The sequence below is a fragment of the Delphinapterus leucas genome, chromosome 8 (genome assembly GCF_059928025.1).
Source record: "Delphinapterus leucas isolate spDelLeu-1000000601 "Yukka" chromosome 8, BTC_Dleu_Yukka2, whole genome shotgun sequence".
NCBI classification, from domain to species: Eukaryota; Metazoa; Chordata; class Mammalia; order Artiodactyla; family Monodontidae; genus Delphinapterus; species Delphinapterus leucas.
In genome coordinates, this window is record NC_143136.1 from 3,054,056 (window position 1) to 3,069,255 (window position 15,200).

General features: G+C 49.6%; 1 protein-coding gene across 1 annotated transcript; it reads left to right on the top strand.

Moving 5' to 3' along the window:
• The first annotated feature begins 245 nt into the window (after positions 1-245).
• Positions 246-2,503, top strand: HES6 (hes family bHLH transcription factor 6). Its single transcript, XM_022568332.2, has 4 exons — positions 246-357; positions 431-517; positions 627-708; positions 917-2,503. The coding sequence occupies exons 1-4, from the start codon at positions 277-279 to the stop codon at positions 1,339-1,341; spliced, it is 675 nt and encodes a 224-aa protein (XP_022424040.1). The 5' UTR covers positions 246-276; the 3' UTR covers positions 1,342-2,503.
• Positions 2,504-15,200: the final 12,697 nt, after the last annotated feature.

Sequence of the window (15,200 nt, forward strand, 5' to 3'; positions counted from 1 at the left end):
CGGAGGGCCCGGCTGGACCCCCCAGTCCCCGGCCGCAGGCCACGCCCCGCCAGCTGCCGGCCGACCCCGGCGGCGGGGCCAGACAAAGCACGCCTCTGCCATTGGCTCTCACGAGCAATCGGCGCCTTGAGATGCAAATAAGGCGCTATAAAAGGGGCGGGCGCCGCTGCAGGCGTGAGGACGCGGCGTAAGACGCCAGGGGGCGAGGGCGGCGGCGGCTGCGAGCCGCTGCGCTGCCAGGGGCGCGGGCGCGCTGCGCTCCGGGAGGTGGGGGTCATGGCTCCGCTCTTGGCGCCCGGCCGGGACCGTGCGGCCCGGGAGGATGAGGACGGCTGCGAGGCGCGGGGGGACCGCAAGGTGCTGGCTGTAGCCGTGGATGGGCGGGCGGGGGGCCGCGCAGCGCCGGGGCTCAGTTGCTCGCTTCCCGCAGGCCCGGAAACCCCTCGTGGAGAAGAAGAGGCGCGCGCGGATCAACGAGAGCTTGCAGGAGCTGCGGCTGCTGCTGGCGGGCGCCGAGGTGAGGCCGGCGGGCGGGCGCCCAGGGGCTGCGGGCGAGCGGGCGGGCGGGGGTCGCCGTCCGGCCTCGCCTCACCGACCCTCCCCACCGGGCGCTCCCGCCGGCGCAGGTGCAGGCCAAGCTGGAGAACGCCGAGGTGCTGGAGCTCACGGTGCGGCGCGTGCAGGGCGCGCTGCGGGGCCGGGCGCGCGGTGAGTGGCGGCGGGGCGCGCGGGCGGGGGCGCGTTCGCCTGGCCTGCCCCTGCCCGGGACCGAGGACTTCCCCTCCTGGAGCAGGGCGCGCCCCCCGCGTCTCCTGGGTGAGCCTTGCCCCCGGGGGCCGGGCGGGCCGGGCCACAGCAGTCAGTTGCCGCTCACCGAACCGGGCGCGGCCCTCTCGCCTCCCACCCCTGAACACAGAACGCGAGCAGCTGCAGGCGGAAGCAAGCGAGCGCTTCGCCGCCGGCTACATCCAGTGCATGCACGAGGTGCACACGTTCGTGTCGACGTGCCAGGCAATCGACGCCACCGTCGCCGCCGAGCTCCTGAACCACCTGCTAGAGTCCATGCCGCTGCGCGAGGGCAGCAGCTTCCGGGATCTGCTGGGAGACGCCCTGTCCGGGCCACCGGGAGCCCATGGGCGGAGCAACTGGCCAGTAGGAGGCGCCCTGGGGTCCCCACTGCCCAGCCCCCGGGGCACCGGGGACGACCAGTCCTCCGACCTGGAGGAGGTCCCCGAGGCTGAACTGAGTCGGGCGCCTGCCGAGGGGCCGGACTTGGTGCCCGCAGCCCTGGGCAGCCTGACCGCCGCCCGCATAGCCCAGAGTGTCTGGAGACCTTGGTGACCAACGGCAGCCTGGGGCCTAAGGGGTGGGCCCTGCCTGCCCATGCTCTAGTCCCTCCTCCCTGGGGTCCAGGTATCTGGACAGGGGCAGGGCCCTGGATATCTCCCAGTTTTGCTGTCCTCCTCCAGTGGATGCTTGCAGGGCAGTCCCCGATAACCAGGCCAGCCAGGCCCCTGTTTCTTAAGGGAGTAACGTTTATGGACCATCCCCACCCCCGCCCCCTGCCCCCCTAGCCCTCTGGTGGGTGGAGGGAAGGAGCTACAGGCAGGAGGAAGTATCTTGCAGGGTTACCAGGCCTCTCACCTGTCCCAGACTTCTCAGGCACTGTGTGGGCCTGGGGGCAGAGGTGACAGAGTGGAGCTGAGCCTCTCCTGAGCGCTGGGCACAAGTGTCCTGGCAGCCCTGGCCATTCGGCCAGGACACAGGGGAGGCATTCTGCAGCACTGCCCAGAGCTGCCAGAGAGAAGCATGGCTCTCTGTATGTCTTGTGTTTAGCACACTTGAGTTTGTGTATTACGTTGCCTTCAGTTGTTCCAATTCTGTTAAGTAAAGGGTTTTGGAGAGTTAGTTACCCTTCTGAAGTATTGCTGAATGCTGTGGTGTCATTAAGGTGTCAAATGCACAAAGACTAAACCAAGCACATTTTTTTCCCATATCTAATGCTGTGAGTGGTTTTAAAACTTCTGACCCTTTGTCAGCAAAGTAAGTAGTGTAATGGCAGTGGATGGGACACCCTGCGGCGTGGTCTCACGTTGGACGGTGCTTCTACCTCCCTACTGCCAGCCCATTCCACATCGGTTTCCCCTTCAGGTCCCTGGGCCCGGCCTGCACTCCCTGGGGATTGTGTGCATCCTGGCGATGGAAACCACTGCATGGAGTTTGTCTCCAGAGTAACTAAGCAACAGGGAAACGGCCTGTCCCTGGACCATTCTCTTGTTTGTGAGCTTCCAGGAATAAAACAAATGCCTGATTACTAGCCATGTGGTTTGGAAGTTTCTTTCAAAAGTCTGTTTTAAGGTCCATGAGTTTGATGCAGACGTCAGTCTAATTAGGTGGTCAGTTTTCTTGACTGAAGGGGGAGCTTCCCCATTGCCAGTGACCTCGGGGGCATGGAGACCCACCCAGTTCACGGCCCAGGCAGTTTGGACTTAAGGCCAAATTGAGCCCAGGAGGTCAGAACCCTTGGAAGGAGGGTGATGGGATGGGCAGCTGGGGTGTAGGGAGATGGCCCTCTTGGCCTGGGTCTGCAGACAGCATGCAGTCAGCTGATAGCAATCACTGCCACAGGTATCCCGGCCCCTGCATCTCCAGCTCCAGGACCCCAAAGCAGCTTGTTCTTGTTCTTACTTTGGGTTGGCAGTGCCCAGGCCGGGTCAAGGTGTGACAATTTAGGATTGACACCTGCGTCTCCTCTCCAGTGTGTGCCTTTGCTTGAAAAACATCTCTCCCAAGAACCCTTTTACAAAAGCCCCCTAGCAGATCCTGGCCACCAGGGGTGTTTCACTGTGGCTCCCCGGTGATTTAGTCTTAGACCTCGGCCACCAGGCTATAGCCAGATGCAGCCTAATTTTAGCCACTGGGGTTGAGTTATTGAGGGGTTGGGGTAGGGAGGCAGGTCCATAAAAGAGAGCTCAAGAGAGATGGAGAGTTTTTCCTGGGATTATCTTAATCGCCCCAGTCGGATTGATGTAGGATGTGTCCACAGGGACACGAGAGCAGGTCCACCTGTAAGACGTCTGTCCCGTGTAGCTCCCAGCAGTACCCAAAGGCCACTGTGATGAGCTCTGATGCCATCTGGGGAGCATCAGACAGGGACTGTTTAGGAGGAACCACTCTTTACTCTCATACCCACACTTGTCACGTCCTCCCAAGGGGTCCTAGAAGGGGGCCCAGGGGAGCCCAAGACACAGGATTCGAGGTGCAGGAGGCTGACCTGGGGGAAAGATGTTGCTGGGACCAGGACCCCCCTAAGGTCAGAACTCTGGCCCTGGGCCCCCTCCCACCTATGAGTCAGCTTCTCGGGACCCCCTCAAGAGCGGTGTCTTTTCTTTCTCACAAATATAAGTGGCTCCCAGAGCAGAGACCACTGTCAGCCTCCGTGGGGTGAGAGCAGCTTTTGCCTATGGTGCGGCCTGGGACCACCAGTTTCCTGCCTGCGTTCCTTCCCATTCTGCCAGACAACTTTCACACCACCTCCTCTCTCTGAAGTACCCAACAAACCCTTGCAAGCCTTGCTCTAGGCATTTGCTAGCCTTGCTTCGTCATTCCCCATGAATCCCCTCCTTCCCACTTCAGTCCCTGGCCCCCTGTCTTCATCCTCTATGAATGACATACATTGCCACCAACTTGGTGTCTCAAAACAACACACGTTTATTTGCTTGCACTCCTGTAAGCTAGGAGTCTGACGGGATTCACTAGGCTAAAGCCAACGCAGGGCTTCATTCCCTTCTGGAGGCTTGAGGGTGAATCCACTTCCCTTCCTTTTCCCACTGCAGAAGCCGTCCACATGCCTTGGCTGGTGGCCCCCTTCCTCCACCTTCAAAGCAAGCAACGTTGCATCTTTCTGACCTTTTGTCCATAGTCACATTTCCTTCTGACCGTCCCCTACTTCTTCCCTCTTCTTTCTACTTGTGATTACTTTGAGACCACCTGGATAATCCAGGATAATCTCCCTACCTCAGGGTCCTTAACCCGTAATCAGACTTGCAAAGCCTCTTTTGCCATGTCAGGTAACATAGTCGCAGGGCGTGGAAATGAGGATGTGGACATCTTCGGGGATCCCTGTTCTGCCAACCACACCCACCTGCACCTCTGCCGAGGCTTTCTGCCTTCCATCGTGATGCAGTGTGGTGCCAGCCTTCCGCACGGGCTTTGGGTCCCATACCCTCGGACCTGCTCAGTGACCCTGCTCTCTGCACTGCATCATTAATCTCTCCTTCCTTCTGGGTCATTCTCGTTGACCTACAAACAAGCTGTAACATCTCCACCTAGAAAAAGAAGAGGGACTTTCCTTGTGGTCCAGTGGTTAAGATTTTGCTCTTCCAATGCAGGGGGCGCAGGTTCCATCCCTGGTCGGGGAACTAAGATCCCACAGACCACGCGGCAGGGCCAAAAAGTAAAAAAATAAAATAAAATAAATAATAAATAGAAAAAGAAGAGCTAAAACCTCCCGGGCCCGACGTACCCTATTAACCTCTGCTTCATTTCTCTGCTTTAAAGCAAAATTCCTTGAAAGCATTGTCTACACTTACTGTTACTGCTTTGGCACCTTTCACTTCTCTTCTTCCTCTCCAGTCAGGCTATTGCTCCCACCCCTGCCCTTGTCAAGAGCTTCAGTGACGTCCATGTTTCCAAATCCAGTGGCTGTATCTCTGTTTCAGTTTACTCAACCTTCCAGCGAAGCACTCCTTGGGTGTTATCCCTCTCTCCCTCCTAAAAGGCTCTCCCCTCTCAACCTCAGGAACACTCGCTTTCCGGGCTGTCCTATCTTACTGGCCGTCCTCGGCCTCCCGCCAACTTCTGAACGTGGGCCTGCACGTCCAGGGCTCTGTGCCCAGCTCTTCCCGATCACCTCTGCCCAGGAAGCCCATCTGGTCCATTTGGTTTGTTACATCCACGTGCCCTCGAGCTAAAGTCCATCTCCATTCTGTTGGCTTCCCTATATCCTCCTGTCTACTCAGTGTTTCCACTGAGATGTGAGATGGGCGTCACAAACCACAGCCAAAGCACAACTGATTGTCACCCGAAAGGCGTTTGGAGGCGCCCAGCACTCGAGCGCGCTCGGAGGTGCTCGGAGGCATTCGGGAGGCGCTCGGAGGCTCTCGGGGTGTTTGGAGGAGCCGAGGCCTTGGCCGCGCCCTCCCGCCCCCACGCCCAGGGGATTCCGCGATGACTTCTGGGAAGTGTAGTTCAAGCCTTTTCGTCTTCCTTTCCCCGAGGTCCCTGCAGGCCGAGCCGGAACTACGACTCCCAGAGGCCTTCCGGCCCAGAGGCCCCTCCTTTCGCCGCCTCGAGCTCCGAGCCCGGGGCCCAAGGGAGCCCGGCGGAGGCCAACGGCGGTCGGGGCTCTCGCTCAGTCGGCAAAGCGGCTCTGCGGCAGGCAGAGGCTAGGCTGCGGTCCCTCCAACGTCCCTGGGACCAGGAGAGGAAGCGATGAAGGCGCCGGCGTCCCGCAGCTCGGGCCCTCCTCCTGCGTCTCCAGCCCAGGACCGCTGACCGCCTCCGGTCGCCAGGAGGCCTGGACGTCGGGAATACTAAAAGCGCCCCAGATGGTTCAAAAGTGCAGCCAAAGCTCACAGCGACTGGTGTCGAGGAAAGAGGGAGTCGTTTCAGGCTGTGGCAATGGAAGCAGGTTTCTCGAGGAGGGAACACAAGCCTTACTGACCCTTCGGGAGACCAAGCCTCAGCTTTGTCCAGCTGCTTTGAGCACCTGTTACGTGCAGGGAACACAGAGACGAGAGTGTCCAGACCTTTGCTGTTGAGGAACTTGCATTCTCTTGAGATGGGCAAGAGCCCACAGAGAGCCGCAAGCCACCACATACTGCCCAGAGGTAGACAAAGGCGTTGCTTGGTGGAGAGTAGCCAGAGAAGCCCAGAGCTCATCAGGTTATTAAAGACAGTCCTTGGGTTTAAATGGATCTGAAAGGAGGAGGGATAAGGTTTTAAACCTGTGACCCAGAGGCCTTCTAGCTCATCATGGGGCCACGCAGGCTTTTTGCTCTTCCACCCGCATACAAGAAACTGCCCTGCCCTGAACATCGCGCACTCCCGCCGTCCGTGTCTGTTCTGCCCCTAGTTGTCACGCTGTCCATCCACTGTCAACAGGTGGCACTTGGGGCACCATCTTCCTCTCCCCTCCAGATCCCGCCCCGCCTTAATCTGGGAAAGTCGTGTAGGTGCTGTAGCACATGCCCGACTTCTCAGTCAGTGTATGTACTGTAGTAGACTTCTCAGTCAATAACCATGCCACGGGCTTTGTCACCCCTTACAGTTGAACTAGCTGCAAAACCCTAAGCTCCGCCTTCCATCCACTCCGTCCCAGGAAGCTTGTTTAGACGTCATCGGGGTCTCCTAGTTACTGTCCTGCCGTTTCTTTCACAGTCAGGTTTCTTGAGAATAGTCTCTATTCTTACTTTCTTCATTCCCTCGCCTGCTTGCTCGTCACAAAATTTCACCATTTTCCATTTCCCACCATCCTACTGAAAACTTCTGGCAGTCTCTGGCAAAGACCTAGTTGCCAGGTAGACCCTTCATTTCCATCTTCCCTAGGTGTTACAGCATCTGACACTGTCAGTAACTTCTTGCTTCTCCATCTAGCTTTCTTGCTTTGTCTTCAACCATTCCTTCTCAAGTTCGAGACAGGGCTCTTCTCCTCAGCCCACCCTGTAAATATCACCATGTCCCACGTCTTCCTCGGACCTGTAATCTCTAAACTATGACCTGTATGATCTCCGTGGCTTCACCTACTGCGTCACTGACTCCAAAAAGGACCTCCATCCCAGTCCTCTCTGGAGCTGTAGTCGGGTTGGTCCAAATGCCCGGGTTGTCACCTCTCAGACATCCCACAGGTTCTTCAAACTCAGCTCAAACCTGAGCTCGGCTTTCCGGCAAAGCCTGCCCTTTCTTTCATGTTCTGGAACCCCGAGAGCAGCACGGCCATCATCAACCACTCAGGGCAGAAACCGGACATTCGGGGAGACACCCAGTTTTCCTTCAGTCCCACCCTGCGAGCGGCGTCCAGGGGGTGTCAGTTCTACATCTTTAACGGACGGAGTGAAGGAATGAATGAATGAGTTTGCATCTTATACCTTTTATCCCTTTTCCTCTGTTCCTGCTGCTGCCTTCTCGATTCACGTCCTTATCACTCACCTGGAGAATGACAGTGGCCATTAAGTCTCTACATCTAGTATTACCTCCTGAACTTAAGTCCTTCAAAAGCCCAGCACTCCGCAGATTAGCAGGTGTAGTAGGCCCACAGCTCCCGTGGGTCGGCTCGGAACTTCATAGCTCCGCCCCTGTGCCCCGCTCCTGTCCCATACCCCTGCCAGGTGTTCATCTTGCTGCGCTGCTGGCTCACTGCTTGCCTTCAAGTTTGGCTCAGATATCACCTGTGGGAAGCATTTCCTGGTCCCCTTGGTTTTATGTAGCTTCCAAGGTTTCTCCCTTGCATTTCCGTGATGGTACATTTCAAACAATGGGTATTTATTCATTCCACAATGTTTCTTTCATGCCTCCTCTTTGTCAGGCGTTATTCTAGTTGCTGGAGATAAAGTTTCTTCTCAAGCTTATACTGTAATGAGGGAAAGGGACAAGAAATACATGCTGTGGCAGACGGGGTTTACGTGCCAAGAAGAAAAATCAGTCAGCTCAAGGGGACAGGGAGTGATGGTGTGGAAGCAGGGTGCAGACTGATGATGGAGGTGACTGTAGGCTTTGTCTGAGCGGAAAACAGATGATATGGGGGAACAAGCAAGCCGCTGTCTTGGGAAGGAGTGGTCCAGGCAGAGGAAATAAGTGCAAAGGCCTGGAGGCAAGACGTCGCAGGGCCTGTTCAAGGGACTGTGCTGCTGGGTCCCTGAGTCTCTTAAAAAATACTCATGTTTTCTGTGCTTATTGACACACACCAGGTACCAACGGACAGTATGTCAAGCGCTCTATTCATGTGACCTTATCCGTTCCTTACATGTCACAGTAACCCTCTAAGGCAGGCATTACTATTCTTAATTTCACAAATGAGGAAACTGAGGCTCAGATAGGTCAAGTAACATTTTCTTCAACTAGATTTTTGTTGTAAGAGGAATACACACTCCCAGGAAAAGTCGGGCATCACCGAAAGCCTGCAGTGGAAGGTCCAAGGTCTTCCCTCTTATTCTGCGCCTTCATCCCTCTCTCCAGGAGTCTCCAGGTTTAACAATTTCCTGGGTGTCTTTTACGAGGCTTTCCATGAATCCAGAATCATATAATGGGATAGGATAAATGTCTTTCTCTTCTTATGCAGATGGGCCCATTTGTACATACCATTCTGCAGGTTTTTTTAACCCAACAACACAATTGTTTATTCCACAGTGTAGACTGTGCGTCTGCTGTGTGCCGAGCACTGTCCTAGGCGCTGGGGACACGGGTGAGGAGGAAGAAGCCCCTCCTTCACGGGACCTCCTGGCCCACCGCACCCGTACACGCAGACCCTCCTCGCGCATCTTAACCCTGCAGGTGTCCTCCCCCTCCAAGGTTTTGCTAAGATCAACACTCAGCGAACAACCTGGGTACTTTATAGCATACCATATAAATTTCGGGATTTAAAATGGCTGGGCAAATGGTAAGTCATTGAAAAGTGTAAATCTTGTCAGATGGCTGCCGTGAAAAACTGTCTCAATTTACACTCCCACCTTCGGCAGATGAGGGTGGCAGTTTTCCATGCTCTTGCTCAGAGCGGGCATTCCTAGTTCCCTGATTTACTACTGTTAAAACTTCTTTTAAGGGAAGGAGATGAAATTGGGGGGTTGCCTCTCGGCTTCGTTTGAGGTAACCACGTGTTTTCTCGTGTGCGTCCTCTGGTAATCACGTGTTTTCTTGTGTGCGTCCTCTGGCCTCTGGACACGAGGTGTTTTGTGATTGGGATTCACGGAGAATGAGCAATGCTTGTGTTTTCGTTACGAGCCCCAATGGTCATGGTGGGATCAAGGTCCTGCTGAACTCGGTTTGTATATAACTTGGTGTAGGATGTTTTAGACTGGATTTTATTTGTTGGAGCAGTTTTAGGTTCACAGAAACATGGAGCAGGAGGTACAGTTGTTTCCATATAGTCCCTGTCCCCACACGTGCATGACCTCCCCCATCATCAGCATCCCTTGCCAGATGCTGTGACACGTCACTGTCACCCAAAGTTTACAGTTTACACTAGGGTTCACTCTCAGTGTCTGTGGTACATACTATGGATTTGGACAAATGTATAACATGTAGCCGCCATTGTCAATCATGCAGAGTAGTTTCGCTGCCTTCAAAACCCTCTGTGCTCCCCCATCATCCCTCCTTCCCAACCCCCGACAATCACTCATCTTTTCCAGTCTCCGTACTTTTGCCTTTTCCGGAATGTTGTGCAGGACTTTTTTTTTTTTTTTGCGGTACGCGGGCCTCTCACTGTTGTGGCTTCTCCCGTTGCAGAGCACAGGCTCCGGACGCGCAGGCTCAGCGGCCATGGCTCACGGGCCCAGCTGCACTGCGGCACGTGGGATCTTACCGGACCGGGGCACGACCCCGTGTCCCCTGCATCGGCAGGCGGACTCTCAACCACTGCGCCACCAGGGAAGCCCCTCTGCCCCTTCCTTAAAGGACACGTTTCACAATAAAAATAGCACCGCCAATTAATTTTGCACAGTGTGAGAGATTTTCTGACATTTACTCCAATTTCCCCAAACCAGTGTTGCTGTAAAGTTACTTTCCCCATTGCCACGGAAAATAGAACAGTTGTCATTTTCTTCCTTTTTCAGTCCTTTCTCACAGTGCACAAAACATGCCTGAATGACAGGTTGTTCAATCATTATTGCTGCATTTTACAGACCCCAAAACTTGGCAGTTTATGACAACGCCTTCATTTGTGCATGGCCTGGCACTCCTTGCTTCAGACCCTTTGCTTGGTTGCAGTTGAAACTTCCGACATTTTTCCTGGAAATCTCTTTTTTACTATTGTGGTACTGTTGTACATCCCAGTTGTTGATTCATCTATATTTTTATTTTTATATTCTTTCTAACATATCTGTTAGTTTCCTAGTCTAATTTTATTCTTTACTTTGTTATTGTTCTTTGTTTGTTTGTTTGTTTTTGCTACCCCACGCGGCTTGGGGGATCTTGTTTCACGAGCCGGGGGTCAGGCGAAACTCCTGCAGTGGGAGCTCCAAGTCCAAACCACTGGACTAACAGAGGACCTCAGACCCCAGGGAATATCCATTGGAGTGAGATCTCACGGAGGTCCTCATCTCAGCACCAAGACCCAGCCTACAAACCCCAGTGTTGGAAGCCTCGGGCCAAACAACCAGTAAGACAGGAACACAATCCCACTCATAAAAAAATTTTTTAAATGAGACAACAAAAAAAATGTCACAGTTGAAGGAGCAAGGTAAAAACCTACAAGAACAAATAAATGAAGAGGAAATAGGCAATCTACCTGAAAAAGTAATGACAGTAAAGATGATCCAGAATCTCAGAAATAGAATGGAGGCACGGATTGAGAAAATACAAGAAAGGTATTACAAAGATCTAGAAGAATTCAGGGCTTCCCCAGTGGCACAGTGGTTAAGAATCCACCTGCCAATGCAGGAGACATGGGTTCGAGCCCTGGTCCAGGAAGATCCCACATGCTGTGGAGCAACAAATCCTGTGCACCACAACTACTGAGCCTGTGCTCTAGAGCCTGCGAGCCACAACTACTGAGCCTGCAAGCCACAACTACTGAAGTCTGTGCACATACAGCCCATGCTCTGTAACAAGAGAAGCCACTGCAATGAGAAGCCTGCACACCACAATGAAGAGTAGCCCCCACTCACTGCAACTAGAGAAACCCCGCGTGCAGCAACGAAGACCCAATGCAGCCAAAAATAAATAAATAAATAAATTTATAGAACTAAAGAACAAACAAACAGAGATGAGTAACACAATAACTGAAATGAAAAATACACTAGAAGGAATCAATAACAGAATAACTGAGGCAGAAGAACGAATAAGTGAGCTGGAAGACAAAATGGTGGAAATAACTGCTGAGGAGCAGAATAAAGAAAAAAGAATGAAAAGAAGACAATCTCAGAGACCTCTGGGACAACTAAATGCACCAACATTCAAATTATAGGGGTCCCAGAAGAAGAAGGGGAAAAGAAAGGGACTGAGGAGATATTTGAAGAGATTATAGTTGAAAACTTCCCTAACATGGGAAAAGAAATAGTCCCCCAAGTCCAGGAAGCACAGAGAGTCCCATACAGGATAAACCCTAATAAAAACACACAAAGACATATAAATCAAACTAACAAAAATTAAATTCAAAGAAAAAAAGTAAAAACCAGCAAGGGAAAAACAAAAAATAACATACAAAGGAATCCTCATAAGATTATCAGCTGATCTTTCAGCAGAAACACTGCAGGCCAGAAGGGAGTGGCAGGATATGCTTAAAGTGATGAAAAAGAAAAACCTACAATGAAGATTCCTCTACCCAGCAAGGATCTCATTCAGATTCAATGGAGAAATCAAAAGCTTTTCAGACAAGCAAAACCTAAGACAAATAAGCACCACCAAACCAGCTTTACAACAAATGCTGAAGAAACTTCTCTAGGTGGGAAACACAAGAGAAGAAAAAGACCCACAAAAACAAACCCCAAACAATTAAGAAAATGGTAATAGAAACATACATATCGACAATAACCTTGAATGTAAATGGATTAAATGCCCCAACCAAAAGACACAGACTGGCTGAATGGATACAAAAACAAGACCGATATATATGCTGTCTACAAGAGACCCACTTCAGACCTAGGGACACATACAGACTGAAAGTGAAAGGATGGAAAAAGATACTCCATGCAAATGGAAATCAAAAGAAAGCTGGAGTAGCAATACTCGTATCAGACAAAATAGACTTTAAAATAAAGACTGTTACAAGAGATAAGGAGGGACACTACATAATGATCAAAGGATCAATCCAAGAAGAAGATATAACAATTATAAATGTTTATGCATCCAACATAGGAGCACCTCAATACATAAGGCAAATGCTAACAACCATGAAAGGAGAAATTGACAGTAACGCAATAATAGTAGGGGACTTTAACACCCCACTTACACCAATGGACAGATCATCCAACCAGAAAATAAATAAGGAAACACAAGCTTTAAGTGACACAATAGACCGGATAGATTTAATTGATATTTATAGACCATTCCACCAAAAAGTGGCAGGGTACACTTTCTTCTCAAGTGCACACAGAACATTCTCCAGGGTAGATCACATCTTGGGTCACAAATCAAGCCATGGAAAATTTAAGAAAATTGAAATCGTATCAAGCATGTTTTCTGACCACAACGTTGTGAGATTGGAAATCAATTACAGCAAAAAAATTGTAAAAAACACAAATACATGGAGGCTAAACAGTGCGCTACTAAATAACCAAGAGATCACTGAAGAAATCAGAGAAGAAATAAAAAAATGTACAGAAACAAATGACAGCGAAAACACGACGACCCAAAACCTATGGGATGCAGCAAAAGCAATTCTAAGAGGGAAGTTTATAGCAATTCAATCTCACCTCAAGAAACAAGAAAAATCTCAAATAAACAATCTAACCCTACACTTAAAACAACTAGAGAAAGAAGAACAAAGAAAATCCAAAGTCAGTAGAAGGAAAGAAATCATAAAGATCAGAGCAGAAATAAATATAGAAATGAAGAAAACAGTAGCAAAGATCAATAAAACTAAAAACTGGTTCTTTGAGAAGATAAACAAAATTGATAAACCCTTAGCCAGACGCATCAAGAAAAAAAGGGAGAGGACGCAAATCAATAAAATTATAAAGGAAAAAGGAGAAATCACAACTGACACGGCAGAAATACAAAGGATTATAAGAGACTACTACAAACAGCCATATGCCAATAAAATGGACAACCATGATGAAATCGACAAATTCTTGGAAATGTACAATTTTCCACAGCTGAACCAGGAAGAATTAGAAAATATGAACAGACCTATCACAAGCAATGAAATTGAAACTGTAATTAAAAATCTTCCAACAAACAAAAGTCCAGGACCAGAGGGCTTCACAGGCAAATTCTATCAAACATTTAGAGAAGAGCTAACACTGATGCTTCTGAAACTCTTCCAAAAAATTGCAGAGGGAGAAACACTCCCAAATTCATTCTACGAAGCCACCATCACCCTGATACCAAAACCAGAGTAAGATATCACACACAAAAGAGAAAATTATAGGGGCTTCCTTGGTGGCGCAGTGGTTGAGAGTCCACCTGCCAATGCAGGGGACACGGGTTCGTGCCCCGGTCCGGGAAGATCCCACGTGCTGCGGAGCAGCTGGACCCGTGAGCCATGGCCACCGAGCCTGTGCGTCCGGAGCCTGTGCTCTGCAACGGGAGAGGCCACAACAGTGAGAGGCCCGCGTACAGCAAAAAAGAAAATTATAGACCAATATCACTAATGAACATAGATGCAAAAACCCTGAACAAAATACTAGCAAACAGAATCCAACAGCACATTAAAAGGATCATACACCATGATCAAGTGGGCTTTATCCCAGGGATGCAAGGATTCTTCAATATAAGCAAATCAATCTATGTGATACAGAACATTAACAAATTAAGGAATAAAAACCATATGATCATCTCAATAGATGCAGAAAAAGCTTTTGACAAAATTCAACACACATTTATTATAAAAACTCTCCAGAAAATGGGCATAGAGGGAACCTAACTTAACATCATAAAAGCCATATATGACAAACCCACAGCAAGCATCATACTCAATGGTGAAAACCTAAAAGCATTTCCACTAAGATCAGGAAAAAGACAAGGATGTCCACTCTCGCAACTCTTATTCAACATAGTTTTGGAAGTTCTAGCCACGGCAATCAGAGAAGAAAAAGAAATAAAAGGAATACAAATTGGAAAAGAAGAAGTAAACCTGTTGCTCTTTGCAGATGACATGATACTATACATAGAAAATCCTAAAGATGCCACCAGAAAACTACTAGAACTAATCAATAAATTTGGCAAGGTTGCAGGATACAAAATGAATGCACAGAAATCTCTGGCATTCCTATACACCAACAATGAAAAATCAGAAATTAAGGAAACACTCCCATTTACCACGGCAACAAAAAGAATTAAATGCCTAGGAATAAACCTGCCTAAGGAGGCGAAAGACTTGCACTCAGAAAACTATAAAACACTACTGAAAGAAATCAAAGATGACATAAACAGATGGAGAAATATACCATGTTCTCGGATTGGAAGAATCAACACTGTGAAAATGACTATACTACCCAAAGCAATCTACAGATTCAATGCAATCCCTATCAAACTACCAGTAGCATTCTTCACAGAATTAAAACAAAAAATTTTACAATTCGTATGGAATCACAAAAGACTCCGAATAGCCAAAGCAATCTTGAGAAAGAAAAACGGAGTTGGAGGAATCAGGCTCCCTGACTTCAAACTATACCACAAAGCTAATCAAGACAGTATGGTATTGGCCCAAAAACAGAAATATAGATCGGTGGTAAAGGATAGAAAGCCCAGAGATAAACCCATGCACATACGGGCACCTAATTTACAACAAAAGAGGCAAGAACATAAAATGGAGAAAAGACAGCCTCTTCAATAAGTGGTGCTGGGAAAACTGGACAGCTACATGTAAAAGAATGAAATTAGAACACTACCCTACACCATACACAAAAATAAACTCCAAATGGATTAAAGACTTAAATGTAAGACCAGACACTACAAAAGTCTTAGAGGAAAACATAGGAAAAAACACCCTTTGACATAAACCACAGCAAGATCTTTTTTGACCCACCTCCTAGAGTAACGGAAATAAAAACAAAAACAAACAAAATGGGACATAATTAAACTTAAAAGCTTTTGCACAGCAAAGGAAACCATAAACAAGACAAAAACACAACCCTCAGAATGGGAGAAAGTATTTGCAAATGAAACAACAAAGGATTAATCTCCAAAATATACAAACAGCCCATGGAGCTCAATATCAAAAAAACAAACAATCCAGTTAAAAACTGGGTGGAATACCTAAATAGACATTTCACCGAGGAAGACGTACAGATGGCCAAGAGGCACAGGAAAAGATGCTCAACATC